The following is an 18518-nucleotide window of genomic DNA, read 5'->3' as shown; positions in this document are numbered from 1 at the left end:
AGTTCTTCTCTTTTTATTATTTTATAGCCTTTTTTTTTTTTACTTATTTTTTAATTTTTTAATATTACGTGGAAGTTTTTACTAATTTTTAGCTTTTATAGCTGATTGGGATCCGCCAATAAGCCACATGGATTCCGTGTAAGATTTCTAGCAAATCTCACTGGAGTTGGCACCGAAATTACCGTTTTTAAAAAAAAATGGCACGTAAGTAAACAAAAAAAATATTAGCACTAAAGTGAACGCCGTACATAAATATTGGCACCAAATTATAAAATCCCCATGTCCCCAGATAGCTTTTATAGTTTGAGCCTATATTTTTTCATTGGTAGTTTGGGTTTAGGTTCATGAATAGTTATTGCTAGATATTATCTATTTCCTTATAATTGAGTGATGTACCGGATAAATGCAATGTGTTAATTATAGTGGAATCATTTATTGAATTAGCCATAGTTTAAGAGTGAACCAAGATAAATATTGTGTCTTGATTTTCTTTTCTCGCTTTTACATATCACTTCATATATGATTTTTGCGCCAAATCCTAACAGTGAAGTCATCGTGATTGGGGCGAGGCGGGATCTTTAGCGTCTGGAGGTGGTGATGTACCATGCCATCTATCATACATAGTATGGCCGATGCTGACGTAAATAACTTTTTTATAATTTTTAAATACCATTTCTAAATTTTTTATTCTCTCATGTTTTCATTGTGGTTGGTGAGGGTCGCAACTCTAGCCGAATCCGAGAGGGCAACCCTCGCCCAGCCATGGGGGTTAAGCCCTTGCCAAATCCGGCAAGAAAGACCTACACGCAGGCCATAGGGGTCAAGCCCTCATCAGATATGGCGAGGGTTCGACCCTCGTCTTGCCACAATAAAAATATATTAGAATTTTGTAAATTTTGTCCATATCAATACCGATTATGCCACATAGAACAGCCGGTGTCTATATCACTGATTTTCAATCATAATTAGCTAGTTGGATTACATTACAAATCGTTAAAAGATTTAAGACTAAATTGATATAGTTAAAAGTTTTATGATTGAATTGACATAAATGCAAAAAATATATACATTTTTTAAAATAAATTCTAACTCTAAAACTAGAGTTATACTTGATAAAAGGGAAAAAAGTCTAGATATTTATGGAGTCATTATTGATTTCCTTTCTTGTTTAAGATATACTACGACATAGAATTACCAAGAGGATGCCGGGCCATGGGTGGAAGAACCGTCCGCAGCGCGACCAGTCTTCTATCCTCTCAACTCGATCGAGACCAACCTCAAATTTTTGAGTCCGATTTATAAAAAAAAACATAAAAAGAACCTCAAAATTTCTGGAGAAATTATTTGCACCGTTGTCCTTCAGTTCTACTTCCGACAGACTTTTATCACTCATTTAAATTTGTTGACGAAGACTTTGCTTAAAGAAAGGGCACGAAGTAATTCCACGCGTCCCTCTTTGTCCCACGTCACCCAATCACATTGCCTTCACAAAGTTTGTGTCGCGCGACAAGAATCTCAATCATGTCCTGATTTAAAGTCTTATTCCCAAGATGCCAAAAAGATTTTGAGGACCCTAAAACTAAATCTATTCTCCTTTTTTTTCTTCGGGGTGGAAAGGATTATTAGGGGTTAATTAAAAGAAATAAATCCAATTACGATCTAATGGGCCCACAAATGTGGAGGCGAAGTTGGCTTGGCGTGCACTTCGATGCGATGCGCCGGGTCGCTTTCTTTGCGTGTGAACAGTTTTGAATTCCCACCTCCTCCTCGTTTTTTTTTGGGTCTTTTTCTCTCTTTTAACTTTTGCTTTTGGAAAGAATAACGTCACGAACAACCTCCCCCAGATTCAATGCCCCCAGCAAATGCGGATATTGACACTTCTGGAAGATTGCCAATATTTGAGTTTCCAATTTGTTGGACCCCGGTGGGATTGACTTCAATTGGTACGGGAGGCCAGCAAATTGTAACACGGCACGAGGTGTGTTGATGACTTGACCGAAATGAAAAACTTCCTGGCTGATCAAACCAAAGACTAGCGCAAATTTGCACGAACGAAACCCCGGAACCAGTCCGAAGAAAACGGGGTACCTTGCCGGATATATCGCCTCAACAATGACCCGCCGCATCAATCGTCTTCGAGGATCACGAATAGAATCAATCGCGATTTCAAAGCCGCCACGACATGCGCTGCTCGATTTGCTTTGCTAAAGCGGGTGCGAACCACGCCAAACTAGAAGCATCAGCTGCGTACGAATTTGGGCAAGTTGAACATCGTTTAAGCAGATGAGCATGTCGCTGCATCTGGTGCGAGACGGTTCAGGACTTTTCGAATTCTGGGGTGTTGGGCTTCGATGCATGAGGTCTCTGGGCCGCGAGACAAGATGGGCCGAGAAGTGATTCGTTTTCCTTTTGACATCAATAAGTTTTATCTGGCTAAACCGACATTTCTCTTCTCGTAGAAGAATGCTGCCCGCAAGGACGAAATCGGGTCCACTGCAAGTTAGGGATGGGCGTCTTTAGGTTCGATCCATATTCCATCTCAAATTTATACCGTCATATGTTTTAGGGTCGGTTTCAAGATCTACCAAAATACCACTTATATCTAATTGAATCATTACAGTGAATCGCCATATCTATATTTGCTTTTATAATCCACTTATCACAACTCATATTTCAACACACGAATAATATGAAATATTGACCAAGTGAAAGTCTCAATTGTATGTATCAAATCCAGAGGTTAATCGTACTTTGGCAACTTTACGTAAGGCAGAGTTTGGTTTTTTAGAAGTAATAGTTTAGTCGTTGCAGATTACACACTCATCGTCGGAAGCTATGGGATATCGCGCGACTGTGCAAAAATATAGAACAAGAACAACACAAAGGCTTGTGTAGGGCTCCAATTTCCACCTACAACTCGGAACTTGCTCCTTAAAACCGGTTCTTTCAATTTTAGGAACTTGAAATCTACCATATGCATATCCTAAAACTTAAACCCGAATCGATTATTACGGATCAAATTCTTCAATTTCTAGTTATATCCTGAAATTATGCTCACCACTACCAAAGGCCCCGGGACATCAGGAACAAATCTAATCCAAGGATAAATGATGCCATCGCGTCGTGGCTATGTGGAATTCGACTCTTAGCTCCACATCATATGCATCATCCTCTTACGTGGAAAGTGAATATAGATAGAGACCTTCCACAAAGACTGCAGTCGCAAAACGACGAATCCTCGATCAGTCATCTGTCGAACGCGAGAGACTGAGAGCGAAGGTGGTGCGTAGTGAGGCTTTTTATGTTAGCCAATGGAAAAGGACGGTAGTGTAGTGGCCGGATCGAAGCACAATGAGGCTAAATCGCGTTTGTTCTCTCTAATTTTCTTTTCCTACGAGCTCGTCCTGGCTAGTTTATTTAGTAATTTACATCTATTTAACACTAATTTAATAGCGTCGTCAGTGCTGGTGGAGAAACATTTTCTTTGAAGGTGGTGCTTTGGGAAGTTTTGTCTTGCAAATTAAAATAACATCCAAAATGGCGCGATCGTCATTTGAAATCCATCTTAATCCTTGCCGTCTGTCGCCCATCGATTATGTGGACCCTGGACTGTTCATTGTTCTTCAAAATAAGAAAAGGACCAATTGTACTTTCGGCTGAAGATTGATTTGCCCCTTTATAGTTCCCGAAAAGGATAACGCGACTTTGCCTAAAAATTTGATAATTCCTCCATGGTCATTGTGGACTATTGGATTTTAATGTGAAAAATCAACTGAAATGTTGGAAACTGCATTAGCTAGAAATGTCCACAAAGACGTGGAAACCTCAGGAGTTGCTTGTAAGAACACATTTACTTTCCACATATGATTCTTGATGTATTAAAACTTATTTTTCTGTCTGGAACGTTCATGATCATATCAATAAATTACTAGTTATTAATGATGACATTAAGTAGGAGTTAACTTAATCACACTAATCACTCAACTCTAGTAAACAAAACTTGCACTTGTTTTCCCACGACCACATGAATGAACGTTGACCTCATTTCTCGGCAAACATTAATTCTAATACATCTTCTAGATTGAAGGACAAGTATGTCTGCTCATCCAAGTCAGTTTCGCACGGATCTGAGTCAGTTTCGCACCTTCAGCATGTATTTGTCACCGTAAAAAGAGAGCGTAAAAGAACTAAATACTTTTAACATTAATGGACAAAGATTACATGCGCAGCTTCAACTTCTAAGTATTCCATCTACACGCCAAATTATCTCAAAGGACACCGTGCGAGTGTCGGAACTAAAACACACCGTTAGCAAGTGCTTATTCCGTCATGTCCCCTTTACAATCACCGCCCCTACCCATACACAGAATATCCTCCGCCACAGCGGGGAAAATATTACACTACATACCCCTTTTTCATGTACCTATTTTCTTGACTGTCACATTTTTTTACAAGTCAATGGAACAATTAGGAAAATAACTAGAGATACTCTAAACACAAAGTGACCTGTTTCTTCACCTCACATCAGATGTGCTTGAGCTGTTGCTTGGCTTGGTGTTGGGACCAGTAAGCATGTGCAGTCAGGACCCTGTCCAAGAGCTCTTGAGGAACAGGCTCTCCCCTCCTCTGCTGAGGAGATATTCTCGCTGTGTGTACCAGTGTCTTCCACTTATCCTGTATATAGTTGAATCACGTTTCAGAAGCAGAGGACTTTGAGCAGGATTTGAACTTGGCAGATTGACATTGGCACTCATTCTATTCAAGAAGCAATGCAGACCAAGCTATAAGGGGAGATAAAAGCAGGCCCGTCCTTTATTTGTCTTCAAGTGGACACTCTTGGCAGGACTTAGATGGCAGATTCAGCCACCTCCTCCATGCAACAAGTTGAACTTCACAGAAATGGAGTAGGTAATGGTAATGAGGGGTTACATGGTCTCCCTCTGTTCATTCATTGATTAGTGTGTCTGGGTGTGTGTGGAAATTGCATATTTAAAGTTCATGAATCAATTGAACGGAGTTCTAAGAATGGCGAGGCTGAAACAAAAGCAGGGTATGTAATGGAAACGAGGTGTTATTTCGTCTCCCTCCGTTCATTCATTGATCAGAGAGCATGCGTGCAGAAATTGCATATTTGATAGTCATGAATCAATTGAACAAAGTTTGAAGAATGGTGAGGCTGAAACTAAATGCAACCGCAATATCAGTTTTTTTTTTTTTTATAACCGAGGTGTCCGGGCCAACTTGTGTGCACCTCTATTATTCCTCGGGGAAGACTAGCACAACAACCCATAGCCATTGCCTCCCACTTAAATCACAGGTACTCAGCTAGGGAATCGAACTTGGGACCAGTGCGCCTAACCACACAATCCCAAATGCGCACTAACCAACTGAGCCACCCATGGGTGGGTAACTGCAATATCAGTTGATTCAAATACTTTTCAAGAAAACACTCACCTTCAAGTCCACATATGTCCGATGCTTCGCACTATCAAAGGCCCGGAGCTTAACATCTCTCCACCTGGAAGTTTAAAATTAATAAATTGTTGAGAATATAGGAAAAAGAGCTAAATTTTGATCTGATATTCGCAGATTTAGAACAGGATTCGTAGGCTAAATTCACCAAGGAAATGCTAAATCAGAACTGAAAGAAATGTTCAAAGAAACTAATAGCCTGCAGCACACAAACTAAAACATAGATGCTGACTTGAGGCAACCCCTGCAAACTAACCTCTAAAGTCTCACATACAACGTCAACCACCCAAAATATCCAAACACTGCACAATCTATATGTCTTCCAATGTGTAATTTCATGCTTACCTTCCAGTTCCAAGTTTTTCAACAGCCTGAACAAGTGCTTCAACTTCAGAAACGGAAAAGGGTCTACGAATGCGCCGCTGAGCAAACTCAGATCTTTTTGATTTCCTGTGCACTGGTACCACAGCTAAAGCCTCTACGTTCATAGATGAAACAGGTACAAGTGCTTTAGATTGTGTAGTACCCTTCTTCAACACTCCAACAGGAGAGGTTGCCATATCACAATCATTCTCCGCCACAATGGGTATGTTCATGTCTTCATGTTCAGGCAGGGTATCATGAATTCTCTTTTGAGAATCATTTGGACCAATAGGATACCTGGTGAGAAACAATCTGAGTGAAACCAAGTTGACAGAGATGTCTCTGGAAGAAATCCGAATAGCACAATAATAACCAGACTTATCTTAACCCCATTACTATCAACACAACCTTGGATCCACTAATAATGCTCAGTTCAGTATGCAGTTCAATATTATCATATGCTATAAGCCATGTTCATAATAAATAGGCAAGTATTATACAACAAAATTAAAGTGACTCTCACAAAAAATTCTACAAGATTTTACATTAAGCACCCTCAACCAAAATGATCGTTCAAACAGGAATATAAAGTGTTTCCTTACCTTATCAAAGGCTGAGGCACGTCGCAAGGAAACAAGGAAGAGACCTTCGGACTTGCAGATGTGTGCGAAGGGTCAGGCTCTAAGGCAAAACCCAAAGAATTCAATTGGTTATCCTGAGAAATTCCTGTTTGTAGTAGAGTTTTGCTGTCATCTCCAACTTTTTTCCCCTGGAGAAGAACTCCAACACGTAACTCACCGCCAAGAACACCACTAACTGCTTCCATAACTGCCCTCTGCATGTAGCCAAAAGAATTTTAAGAGCAGAGAATTGACACACAATTTATATAGATATCTCCAGATGAGGCGCCAAATCCAAGCTATTCAAGAGAAACGTTAGTCTGTGGTTTAAGAGACTACCATGACTCAAGAAGAACAAAAATGACAAACCACTCATTCTACACACCTTTGATCATAGTGCGAACGAAACAGGGAAAATGCAGAGAGAGAGAGAGAGAGAGAGTGTACACCCTAGACATACTTGCAGTATATCCCCTGCAATCAGCTATGCAATACAGCCTGAGGAATACAATTTTTAATATGATATTGAATAAAATGATGGCCAAAATACCTTCAATGAGCCAATCGTAGCTGTTTCTGAAATTTCAATGAATAGCTCCGGCACGGTGAAAGACTCAATCCGAAGCTTCACTGTACGAGAAAAAAGAGCGTCGACAAGCAAAATGAATTATTCCACAAAACCACAAGAAGTACATAATGTGTTTCCATCAAAAGCTCCATTACCATGGGAATCTGTAGATTGGTATGACAAATGCTGACCTGATGCTGGAGGTGATGGCCGTTTGGCTGCAAGAGGACCATATTTGCAGAAAAAAGACTTAGACGGGACTCAATGACAAAATGGCAAAAAAAAAAAAAGAGCAAACAAACTAGAAAGAAACTAATTTTTTTTTTTTCTGAAACTAACCAGAAACATCTCCATCAGTATGATTCTCAGATGGGTAGACAGCGGCATTGCTACTAATTTCCTTGTCAGAATACGACTCAAAGTCGATATCAAAAAATTTTCTCTTTTTGAAAGGATAGTTCCTCTGAGATCTTTGGCGTTTATAATAGCTACTCTTATCTTTGTAATCAGCCTTGAAATTTACACCTGCCACCATGAACTAAAATTAAGAGGACATTACCAGATCCAAAACGCAAGTGGAAATACAAGACTACACGCAGCAACAAACCTGTTGCATATAAATGATGAGTGACCACTTACCAGTTCTAGGAAACTCATTCTTTGATCTTAAAGCTACTTTCCAATGTCGAGAAGCCAAAACCTTCCTTATTCTCCTGTCTCCAATATGCGGCACTGGCCTAAAAGACTTCTTTGTGGGGACAGGGTGCGTGCACCCAGAGGATTTTTCGTCATCATCTCTACTAACTACTTCTACATTCCTAGCAGGGGATAAAGAATCATGTGCAATGCGATCTTTATTCGCAGGAAATGACGCAGCGGCGCCACTCTCTAAGCTAATTTGCATAAGAGGTTTCGCATCCCATACCACTGGATCCCTGAAACTGTACATAACAGCCCCGTTATCATTTGGAGCCTTATCTGAATGAAGCTGTTCCACCTTAATCTCATTTTGGGTATCATCTTCTAACTTGGAGTCGGTTGATGTCAAAGGCTCTACCACTGCATTTCTACTAGTTTCATCATTTCTTTTGTCAATTCTCAGCTCATCAGTTCCCAGCCTCTCTGAGTCAGTACTTCCCATGACAGGATGTTGAGTATCTTCTGGAGAAAGCTTTGGATCGTGATGCTTTTGGGATACAAGCTGGGGATCTAACATGCTCCTACCACAGCTTGCTTGATCACAAGCTTGCAGTTCCAACTGTGTTGTAAACTGATTCTGACGCCTTTCTTCTATGCTAGTGCTGTCAGTGACTGGAAATTGATCCTTTTTAGTCGACGAATTACTTGAAGATGAGGAACTACTGTTGCCGACCAGCAGCTTCCCAGCTAAGGTGGCCAGTAAGTCAAATGCATGCATTTTGCTGTCTTCAACATTCTTCTTGATCGAATTTCTCCTCTAAGAGAATAAAAGATCAATAACGGAGATTAGTAACCGAGAATGACGGTGTGAGATGGATACAAATTCTAGAAGCACCAACTGGAAACTCGAAATGAGCTTACTCTAGCAGATCTGGTGCCCCGAGGCATGGCAGGCACCTGATAGCCATTGAATCCATATTCTAACCTCCTATTCAGCACCATATCGCAGAAATCATACTAAATAAGATCAACCAGATACAGGGAACAAACTCTTCAAGCCATCGTAAAATTCAGCTTTCGTTCAATGCTCAAGACACCATAACAGAACCTGAAAGCATAGAAATTTGCAGCATTAAACTCAATGGGGAGCAAGACATTATGATCCCGAATAGAAACAAATAATCTGCTACATATTATCTATTCGAAGAATATAACTTGCTTGATTAACTCACAATTATCATGAACACATGCATGCACACCCACACACACACACACACACACACACAAAACAGAGTACCACTCCAATCTTTTGTGTCACAATGATCACAAGACATTACATTAAAACAGTAAAAATCAATTCACAAAATCGCATACGGTGAACTGATTGACAGTATTGCTCTTCCCAATTAAAACTAATAAAAATGTCACTGCTTAGAGTAGTTGTCAAGAAGAGCAAAAACACATAAAACCAATTCCAGCCATTATGATCCAAATTCCCACGATTTATGCACAATTTAACGAAATTTAAAACATTTAAACATGGCAATAGTTCAAAGACCAGAAGTTCGCAGATCCAGCCAAGCTAGAGACTCGAAAAGTACATTAATTTGGGAAAAATCTAAGGGATATGCAAACTGTGGAAAAGTGAGAAAAAGATTGGGCATTGACAACTCGCACAAGGTAATAACGAAGAACAACATGGATGGACAGTCGGTAAATGTCCACTCAAAACTCATGAATGGAAAAGCACAATTACGAGTAATTTCCCATTTGGTGAAAAGTGCGAGGAGAGGGGGAAAGAAAACCACTTAAACCATCACAAAACCCTCATGCAGAGCAAGGAATCACCAAAATTAGATCGCTGGTGGATCCGAGAGCCACTCAAATCTTGGAACGAGGTAGAAACGGACAGATCGAGAACCCTCTTCGAACATCAAATTTGAAAGCTTGAGCTCCAAAACGATTTTAAGAACAGAGAAGTGGAAGAAGCCGTGTCACGACCGTATCGCGCACGAGAAAAATCATCGGATCATAGCGATCGGGACCCCAAAGTAGAGAAAATATTCGATAATCAGCATCAAGATCGAAAACTGTGCCAAAATCGAAACATTTAGAGGACGAAAGACTAACTGAGAAATTCTGAACATTTTTAGCGCCTGAAAAATGCAAACTTGCAACTCCTAGAACCTTCCCTGATCGCAATTGAAAGTCGGATTCCAACTTTCGAAGCCTTAGGCTCGCGCGACCGCAACTTTTCTCGCCGGAAACGGGTGTCCGAAGTTGAGATCCATCAAAAACCAAAACCACAGCCCCCCCCCCAAAAAAAAAACGCGGAAATTCAACGAATCTCCACAAGAAGAAGCACGCGAGGCATTGATCTGGTTCGTCTCTCGACAATGCTTCGCTTTCGCGCGTCTAGATTTCCATAATTGCAGCCAAAATCGAATCAAGGAGAGAGAATCCACAAAGCAAACGGAAGACCGCAGAATCCAGACAAAGCAATCCTAGAGTCTACCGCCATACGTACCGCGAAGCCAGTTCCTCGCATTTCGAATTTCCTAGCCCATAATCTTCTCCAGAAAACACGTTGGCGTTGGCTTTGGCTTTCTCTATCTGAGACTCTGTGTGGGAAAATTCTCTCTCTATCTTTTCTCTGATCACCAAAAACCCTCTGAGAACCACCCAACCAAACGCTTAAACCCCAACGCATTTCTTTTATGGTTATACCATCCACCCACGCGACCAGTTATTTACCGGTCATATCGGTAACCGGGGTCTCGGTTCACCGGCTATAGCAGGTGGTGGGGAAGGGAACCACTCAACGACCAGGTCTACACTCTTTGAGTGAACTCGCCGGTGCCGTGTTCGCGACACGTGGCGGATGATTTGGATCATGTGGCTGGGTATGGTCAGCGTGATCGAGAAAAACGTTGAGTCCACTACTAATGGAGGAGTTTCATTTTTCATTTTTATTTTTTTTCCTTTTCTTTAATATCGGGAAATTTATTATTTTTGAAAATATTTACTGAATTTCCCTTAATTTGGAAAGAGATCGAGTTTCTTTTGCTATGCTTTTTTGGGTCGGACATGTCTATAGTCGGATTCAATCTTCACTTGCCATTTTCTCTTCGTATGTCTTTCTTCTTGCTGCCTTCAAAAGGTTGCTGGTCGGCACGCATGCAATGGTTTTCTCTTGGGCAAAATGACACAAATAATTTGACCAAATATGAAATGTAATTTCTAAATTTTTTATTTGATCAATATGATACATGAATTTTAATTCAATATATAATATAGTCCCCGAATTTTTAATTTGATCAATATGATCCCTAAAATTTTGAAATATGTTTAACTTAGTCCCCGAAATTGAATCAATAGAAGAGCTAAGTAGAACATGTTCCAAAACTTTATGGACCACATTACATATTGAATTAAAATTTTATGGACCATATCGATTAATTCTCTTAAGAGGGAGTAAAAATGGCTCCATTGTCGAGCCGAATTGTCACGTGATTGATGTGGGTCTCAAACTCTTGACTAATTGCGATTTGATTTGATGGATTGAGTGTTTAAGCACTTAATTGAGAAGTTGCTACTTTGAAATAACAATAAAATCGTATCCATCATTTTGTATGTGAACTGTAAAGCCACTTATATTCTCAGTCAAAAAATAAAAAATAGCGAAGCCATTTTTATGATTCTCACGGATGAGAAAATTTGTGTATAATCGATGAAAAGTTTTGATGTCAAGATTTGAAAAAAAAAATTGAGAGGGGGCATTCTTGTTAGGATAAGAGGATCTCGCGATGACAAGACATGACTGACCCATAAAAACATAACATTATGGACTTTAGAAAAAAAAGGCCATGAAGGACCAAAAGTGCGGTGCACACATAGAACTCGCGTTACCCAAAAATCGTGCTATACATCGAAATGGATTGTTCACCTTAAATGGCATGGAAAAGGACACCATATTCTGAATAATTAATCTTACCAGGTCACGCACCAAAAAAGCGAGGTAAAAAGATGGTAAATATTTGACTTTCTTTTCAATCCTGGTTTATTGTTGTCACCGTAAAAAAAATATAGAAAGAAGTTACTATTGAATATCTAGATTGGACAATTAGTTCGTTGATCCCAATTTGAGGACTTAAATTATATAATTTATCGAATTAGAGGCGCTTGAGATGAATTTCGAGAGAATTGTATCAATTTTTTTTTTTGTCGGCAAATCGTATCAAAATTGATTTATGAAGATGTTGGCTAATACATGATTACGTTGATGTGTGTACTTTATTTATTTTATTTGGGGAGCGGGGGGGTCTGGAGATGTAAGTACTTAAATACCTTTCTTAGACATATAGAGAGAAGGAATGAATATTGGGGGCAGATATGTCATTTTCTGATGCAGAGATGATCCCCTCGTCGTGGGCAGTTATCCCGATAATCATGTCGAGCACTTTATTCAGCTTGTCTACAACAACCATGTTTTGACCCCCAAAAAAAAAAAAAAAACAGCATCCATGGGCCCACAATCTGCCACGTAGGATGTAGCCTCCTGTCCTACGTGGATCAATATGAGGTCTATACTGGCGTCCGTGTACTGTTATCTCACCTCGCATTTTTAAATTTTTGAAAGGGAGGGAGGGAGGGAGGGGTGCTGTCAACTTATTATGATCGTCGTGTTTGACGGTCGTTAGGGAATTTCCGTTGGAGATGCGCGTGGCCTCTGGAAAGCGCGCCGGTCACGGAGTGAATATTCGGATGACGGCGTCAAGTTGATAGGATAAACGTCGAGTCGCTCGGGTGGGCCGCAGTGGGCCCAGCTCAGCTTGAGAGAATTGACGGGCTTCGTGCAAGGGGGCCCGTAAGGGGACCCGGCCATTTCGATCGGTTTCATTTTGAATTTCCAATCTTTTTTTTTTTTCCTGGAAACAATAGGAGACCACAGTTTTTCTTTGACATAACGACACAAATATATAATGTGATCCTTGAATTTTAACTCAATATCCAATGTGGCCCTTGAATTTTTGATTTGATGAATATGGTCATTGAAATTTTCGAAATATGTTCGACTTAGTTCTCGAAATATAGGAAGATGTTCAATATAGTTATTCCATTAATTCAAATTCGGGAACGATAGTGTGCATCTTTTTTATAGTTCAAAAACTTAGTTGAACATGTTATAAATATTCGGATATCACATTAAACAAATTGAAAGTTGAGGGATTACATCGTGTATTGGGCTAAAATTCGGGAACCATACCGGTTGAAAAGTTCAGAAACCATAGCGCATTTGGATCAAAGTTTAAGAAACATTTGCTTCATTTTTCCCTTTTTCTTTTCGTCAGTATTTTTCGAAATTTGGAAATACCTTTTTTTTTTCTCTCTTACAAGGGTTCGAGAAGCCACACGTGCTCTATAGAATCTGGATAAAACCCAGATGGATGTTACGGATTACGCTCAAATTCAAAGAAATGGGATTACGCTAAACGTGAAGATTGTTTATTTATTTGCCCATTCTTTCCGCCCCTTTTTCCCGGTTGAAGTCGCGTCGGAGAGCGGAATTCCCGGTTGACATCACACGTGGCGCTTCGGGAATGGTTGCAGGACCATCTTTTCCTTTCGTTTGCCTATGGGTTTTGTGGTGGGCACCGGGCAGTTATGGAAACTTGGTGAAGGGATTTGGGTGGGGAGCATGGTTTTAGGAAGGGGACTCCCACCAATTTTGAAATCTATATAATTTTTTTTTTTGGTTTAATTTAGTAGAAATTTTCGTTTTTTTTTTTTTTTAAGATTGTTTTTTGATAATTTGATGTTAATGAAAGAGATCTGATCCCTCTTCTCCGGGATAAGTATACGGTATCATAATTTGTGTACGGCGTTCACTTGAGTGCCATAATTTTCAAAACGTTCACTTGAGTGTCATAATTTTCAAAAATCGTTCACTTGAGTGCTATGTCAACTTTTCCGACGTCCACGTCGCCTTTTCGGCGTCCACTTCAGCGATAACACTCAAATAAACAATTTTTGAAAGTTATGAAATTTAAGTGAACGTTTTAAAAATTATGACATTCAAGTGAACGCCGTACAAAAGTTATGGCACCGATAATGTACTTATCCCCTCTTCTCAATTGCAAAGCAAATCAAATTGGATGGCATCAAGTCGATCAAGGAGGGTTGGTTGATTTGGCAATTCTAGTCAATTATTGATGTATCAAGATTCAAGACGACCCTCGTTGGGGCTGTATATCAATTTCAAAAGGACAGAGAGGGCAAAAGCGGGCCCTATCAACGGGAGAGTCTGATGACTTTCACAGTCCATTCACAATTCATTTCCTGCCAGTTTTTCACTCAAAAGTCAGCAATACTTATTAGGTAGAGGAGTATATATTAGTCATTGGGAGATCGCGATTACGATTCGCTCTGCGATTGAATCTCCGAACAGCTCATGCTGGTCTGTTTGGCTGTGACGTATCTTGTGTGGAGATATATCCCCGATCGCCACCACCTTTATTGGTTGCGGCGATGAGCTCCGCTGACTTCGGACCATTGAATTTCGAGAGCAGTGGAGTAGATTTGAATCAAATTGATGGTTTTACGACCGGTGCGAGACCTTTTTTGTAGCGTCCAGAAGGAACCGTTAACTGGTTGCCCTTCCCTACTCTTTACGTTGATTTTTAAAACAAAACTTTATGCAGAGGAGGAAGTTTGGTTCAACATTTAAGCAAAAAAAGCATGTGGACACTGATTAGGTGAAGTATAAGACTGAACTCTCCTAATCCCGCCAGCAGCTGAGTAACGTTTTTAAGTTTGGATTAGATTCAAAGATTAGGCGGCCAACTACATGTCCAAATTAACAACATTCCCAACCAAGAATCTCAGCGGAAGTGACTCTTGTCGTCACCCTAGATTTGTGAAAAGGTGGAAGATGTAGTTAACCCAGAGATTAGGAGATGGACAAAAACATCGTCACATACCAGACGCCCGCTAATGAGTACCGCATCTTCAAAATTGTAACCTTTCCATTTTAGTTTAGTCGATACTCACGAGTCTCGAGCTCATGCTTTCGAGAAACAGTAGAGTTCCCAGAAACCGTACCCGGGTACACAAGAAATGGGGTGATCGGCCGAAAGATCTAAACTACCTCATCGAGTCATCACCTACCTAATCACCAGCGCATATGCATAAGCAAGTCTCTCCTCCTTTGTGCTCCCAATCTAATGAAGCCTAGCTCCCATCCGTTTGTACTCGGTTTGTTAATCGCAAAACTGCACATAGATAATGTCAGCCGGTAGCCACAAAGGTCGCAGCATCCATGCCCACACTATCACTATAGAAGCGGGTAGAGAGAGAGAGAGTTGATCCGGAAAAATTGCATATCTTTGGAAACAAGTGGAGTTCCTGGTGACTTGAAATTAGGGGTGTGCAAAGAAATTGAGAATTACCTCAACCACCAAGAACTGGATCGGAACGGCTCAAAACTAGTGGGTCCCAAGAAAACCGGTAGGTACCGGCCAATTCCGGATATCAGGTGTTGAACCACTCACTAGGGCTAGACCGGTAAATATAAATAAGAAAACTAAAACCCTAAATCCCTCATCTCGCTAGTCAATCGTCTTGTTTCATCTTGGTCTAGACATTCAACTCCCATCAACTCACGGCCGCGCTTACGGCCGTTCTTCGCAGACAAGACTCAAGGCCTCACCTCCCTCTCTCGCTCTCAGTTGCCTTCATTAGCTGTAAGTTGAAAACCCTAATTGTTGTCATTTGCCTCTTTTTAGTTTCTTCAATCTACTCACCGTTCGAAGTACTAAGAAGAAAGTGAAGTATTCTTTGCACGTATTTGAAGGTTTTTCTACAAACAACAAATCAACATGCATTCTTTTTTGATGAAAACAAAAAAGGGCCTCAGTGGGAGCGGTTCCATGGACCCACCTAGGGTGGAAATTACTTACTCTGAAACCAATCACCCTTACTTGAAACTAGATACTTCAAAATAAACCTTAGGCTCCGTTTGTTTCATACAAAATATTTTCTTGAAATTTTTTTTTTTCCAATTTCTGGTGTTTGGAGAGCAGAAAATTTGTGATCAAGGACAAGATTTTTCCGGTCAATGGACAATATCCTTCTAAATATGAAGAAAGGGAAATCATGTTCCCCTCCATCTTTGTCTTACACTTCTCTCTTTCGCGTGAGAAAGGAATATCAATTTATGAAATAAGAAAGTCTTCCCCTCTCCCCCTCTTCCCCCCTCCCCCGTCTCGCTTCTCACAGCCTCTGCAGCTCGTTCTCTCTCTTCGAACACGAAACCTAGATCCATGAAACCCTTGAGCTCCGAAAGGCTCTTGCTGCTCTTGCTACGTCTTCTTCTTCCCTCTCGTGTTCCTCGATTTCTTATTGCTCCTGTTCTGCGATGGCGACTCCTCTATTTCTACTTCGCTCTTGGCTGTAGGGTGCTCGCCCTCGAAGTCCGACACTTCCTTGGCGAAGAGGATGGTCTGGAGCTTTGGAGTGGCCGCGAGGAGGACTGAGTTCGGAGAGAACGACTCGTTCTCTCTCCTCGCTGATGCTCGAGGTGGCGAGGCGAGCCATGAGCCTCGCGGCCTCGTCGATGGTGAGGCTCACAAATTTGGCGATGTTGAGGCTCGCCTCACTTGTCGGTGGCAAGGCTCGGCCGCCGGTTGCCATGGCCCGTGGCTGTTAGGTGAAGGAAGAAAGGAAAAAGGAAAAAATAAAAGAATTAAAAAAATAAAAGAAAATAATTAAAAAAATTGATTAAAAAATAAAAATGTATCAAAAAACATATACGGTGAAAATTAATTTTCTCTATCGAAAAATGGAAAATATTTTTCAATTTATTTTTAGATTTCCGTAAAACGTCGGAAAATATTGCTATTTTCTTGGAAAATAACTTTCTTGAAAATATTTTCCAGAAAGATCTCATTTTCTACGAAACAAACGGAGTCTTAGACCTATTTTAATTTATAATTGATGGGCCAAGTCATTATATAGGTTATTTATATTTAGTAAATGAGTTATAAACGAATTTAAAAGGGCAAAGCCAAAAAACGATGGGTGTTGAATAAGTTCATAATTTATCCAAATCCAATCACCTTTAGAGGTGTCAAAGGGGTGGATTGGGTCGGATTTTGGTCAGGTCGAATATGGTCCGACTCATATTGATCCATTTAACCCGTTTTAACCAATTTTCATCATTACAAATTTAACGATCCATACTCGATCCAACTATCGGGGTCAAACTTTAATCAGCACTCTGATGCCAATCTTATCGAGATCCCGACCTTGATCTATGCTCTAATCGCGTTCTGTTTTAATCTTTTACTATAAATAATAGGGTACATATGGAAGACTAAACAAAAGTACAAATGCATGTAAAACATAAGGCAGACACGATATCTAAGGGTATGGCTGCTGGATCCATGCTCTATCCAATAGCACGCAGGCAGCAAGATTATTCAACAGATTTATGAAGTACTTACTTTTATATATAATAATAGTTTAAATGCATCATTCTAAGACAAAACAAGATCGAACTAGAGGGAGATAACCAAAATTAAACTAGCCCCCTTCTATTTACCTCCGCCGATATCCTCCGCAAATCATACCTAGCTATGTCGTGCCATCAGCACAAAAAGCAACCGTCGCGTCAACTATCATCCCCAAAAATCTATCTGTACTCCTCCAGACTCTGATCTCAACTTGCCTACCTTGAACCGCCACTTCTAGCAGGTACGAATGGCAAAGAACTGATACGTCACGAACCTGATGGACTCCACTGCCAGCTCCAGCATCGTGACCAATCTCACAAATCTAGTGGCAGAGCCACCTGTACACGTGATGGTCTCCATAGTGTACGAGAAGTTAGAAGGGGTGCCATAGATGCAATTGGGAGTCGAGTGTGATCGGCATATCTAACAATTGGAATTGTCGTTCGAAGAAGACGGAGACGAAATTGATGGCGAAACGAGCTCGGGCTCGTTTTCCTTTCTCGCAGGCTTCACGGGTCGGCAGCGGCGTGCAGGTTGGTTTGAGCGAGCCAAGTGTTGAGTCGCTACCGCCGTGTGAGTTGCTGTTGAAGGAGCGGCGTCAGGCAGTCGATCTCGAGCTCAATCGAGCTTGCAGGTCACTCGGGTGGAGCTAGCGAGAGAGATAGGCAGAGAACACGAGGGGAGGGAGGGGTGTGTCCGCGGGAAAGAGAAGGAGAGGAGATAGAGCGAGTGGAAGGAATAGGGGGTTTTAAAGAAGAGAAGGGTGGCCGAAAAGGCTTCGCACCCGAACCGTGTGCAAATTCCGGGCGCGAATGACCTCTTCGTGATCCAGTGTCCTTGCAAGTTCAATATTGTTGCTCCAATCTATCATAAAAATTTCAAGTTCGAACCAACTAATCCTCCCATTAATCAAGTCAAAATTTAGGTTGTCACACCAACCCATATCCAACCCATACTCGACTCGACCTGTATTATTTAAATATTTTTATATTTAACCAAATCATGAAATATTTATTTTTTCTAATTTATTAAGAAAGTCCGGCCACTGGCCGCCGTCGCCTCCCCCCCGCCACCGCTGACCGGAGACAGCAAACCGGCGGAGGTGCTCGCCATTAAGAAAGGCTGTGCGCGATTCCCCGGCTATAGGCCAAGAGGCACCACACGAGGCTATTTCCTCAATGATGCCGATCTTCCCTCGACCAAAAACCAGGTCTTTGACGAGAACACCCCACCTGGGATAGTGGCGGACACGGTAATAACTCATCCGAGGGAGTACGATTTCTACTTGTGTAGCCACTCGGGAGTAAAAGGAACTAGCCGGCCGTCTCACTACCACGCATTGGT

The 18518-nt window shown here is 41.0% G+C and overlaps 1 protein-coding gene across 5 annotated transcripts; it reads right to left on the bottom strand.

The window, feature by feature from the left end:
- Positions 1 to 4265: 4265 nt before the first annotated feature.
- LOC115746007 (telomere repeat-binding protein 5) lies at positions 4266 to 10372 on the bottom strand. Of its 5 annotated transcripts, none has more exons than XM_030681689.2 (10): positions 10190 to 10372; positions 8584 to 8770; positions 7663 to 8479; positions 7363 to 7548; positions 7215 to 7241; positions 7006 to 7085; positions 6438 to 6670; positions 5818 to 6132; positions 5455 to 5518; positions 4266 to 4674 (listed from the first exon to the last, which is right to left on the bottom strand). In XM_030681689.2, the coding sequence occupies exons 2-10, from the start codon at positions 8662 to 8664 to the stop codon at positions 4525 to 4527; spliced, it is 1953 nt and encodes a 650-aa protein (XP_030537549.1). In that variant the 5' UTR covers positions 8665 to 8770; positions 10190 to 10372; the 3' UTR covers positions 4266 to 4524. The 5 variants fall into 5 exon arrangements, with proteins under 5 accessions (XP_030537549.1, XP_030537547.1, XP_030537548.1 ...); XM_030681687.2 differs by having other exon boundaries at positions 7179 to 7241; positions 10190 to 10371; XM_030681688.2 differs by lacking the exon at positions 10190 to 10372 and adding an exon at positions 9793 to 10164 and having other exon boundaries at positions 7179 to 7241.
- Positions 10373 to 18518: the final 8146 nt, after the last annotated feature.

The sequence above is a fragment of the Rhodamnia argentea genome, chromosome 6 (genome assembly GCF_020921035.1).
Source record: "Rhodamnia argentea isolate NSW1041297 chromosome 6, ASM2092103v1, whole genome shotgun sequence".
Lineage (NCBI taxonomy): Eukaryota > Viridiplantae > Streptophyta > Magnoliopsida > Myrtales > Myrtaceae > Rhodamnia > Rhodamnia argentea.
Note: the sequence above shows the minus strand (reverse complement) of the source record. Positions and strands in the feature narration are given on the sequence as shown.

What these genes read in the sequence shown, in the direction of transcription:
- LOC115746007 (XM_030681687.2), bottom strand. Translation starts at nt 8,664, where the DNA reads ATGGTGCTGAATAGGAGGTTAGAATATGGATTCAATGGCTATCAGGTG. An exon ending in CCAATCTACAGATTCCCATG is followed by an intron (nt 7,086 to 7,178) that starts GTAATGGAGCTT and finishes TTTCTCGTACAG; the next exon opens with TGAAGCTTCGGATTGAGTCT. An exon ending in GTGCCTCAGCCTTTGATAAG is followed by an intron (nt 6,133 to 6,437) that starts GTAAGGAAACAC and finishes GTTTCTCACCAG; the next exon opens with GTATCCTATTGGTCCAAATG.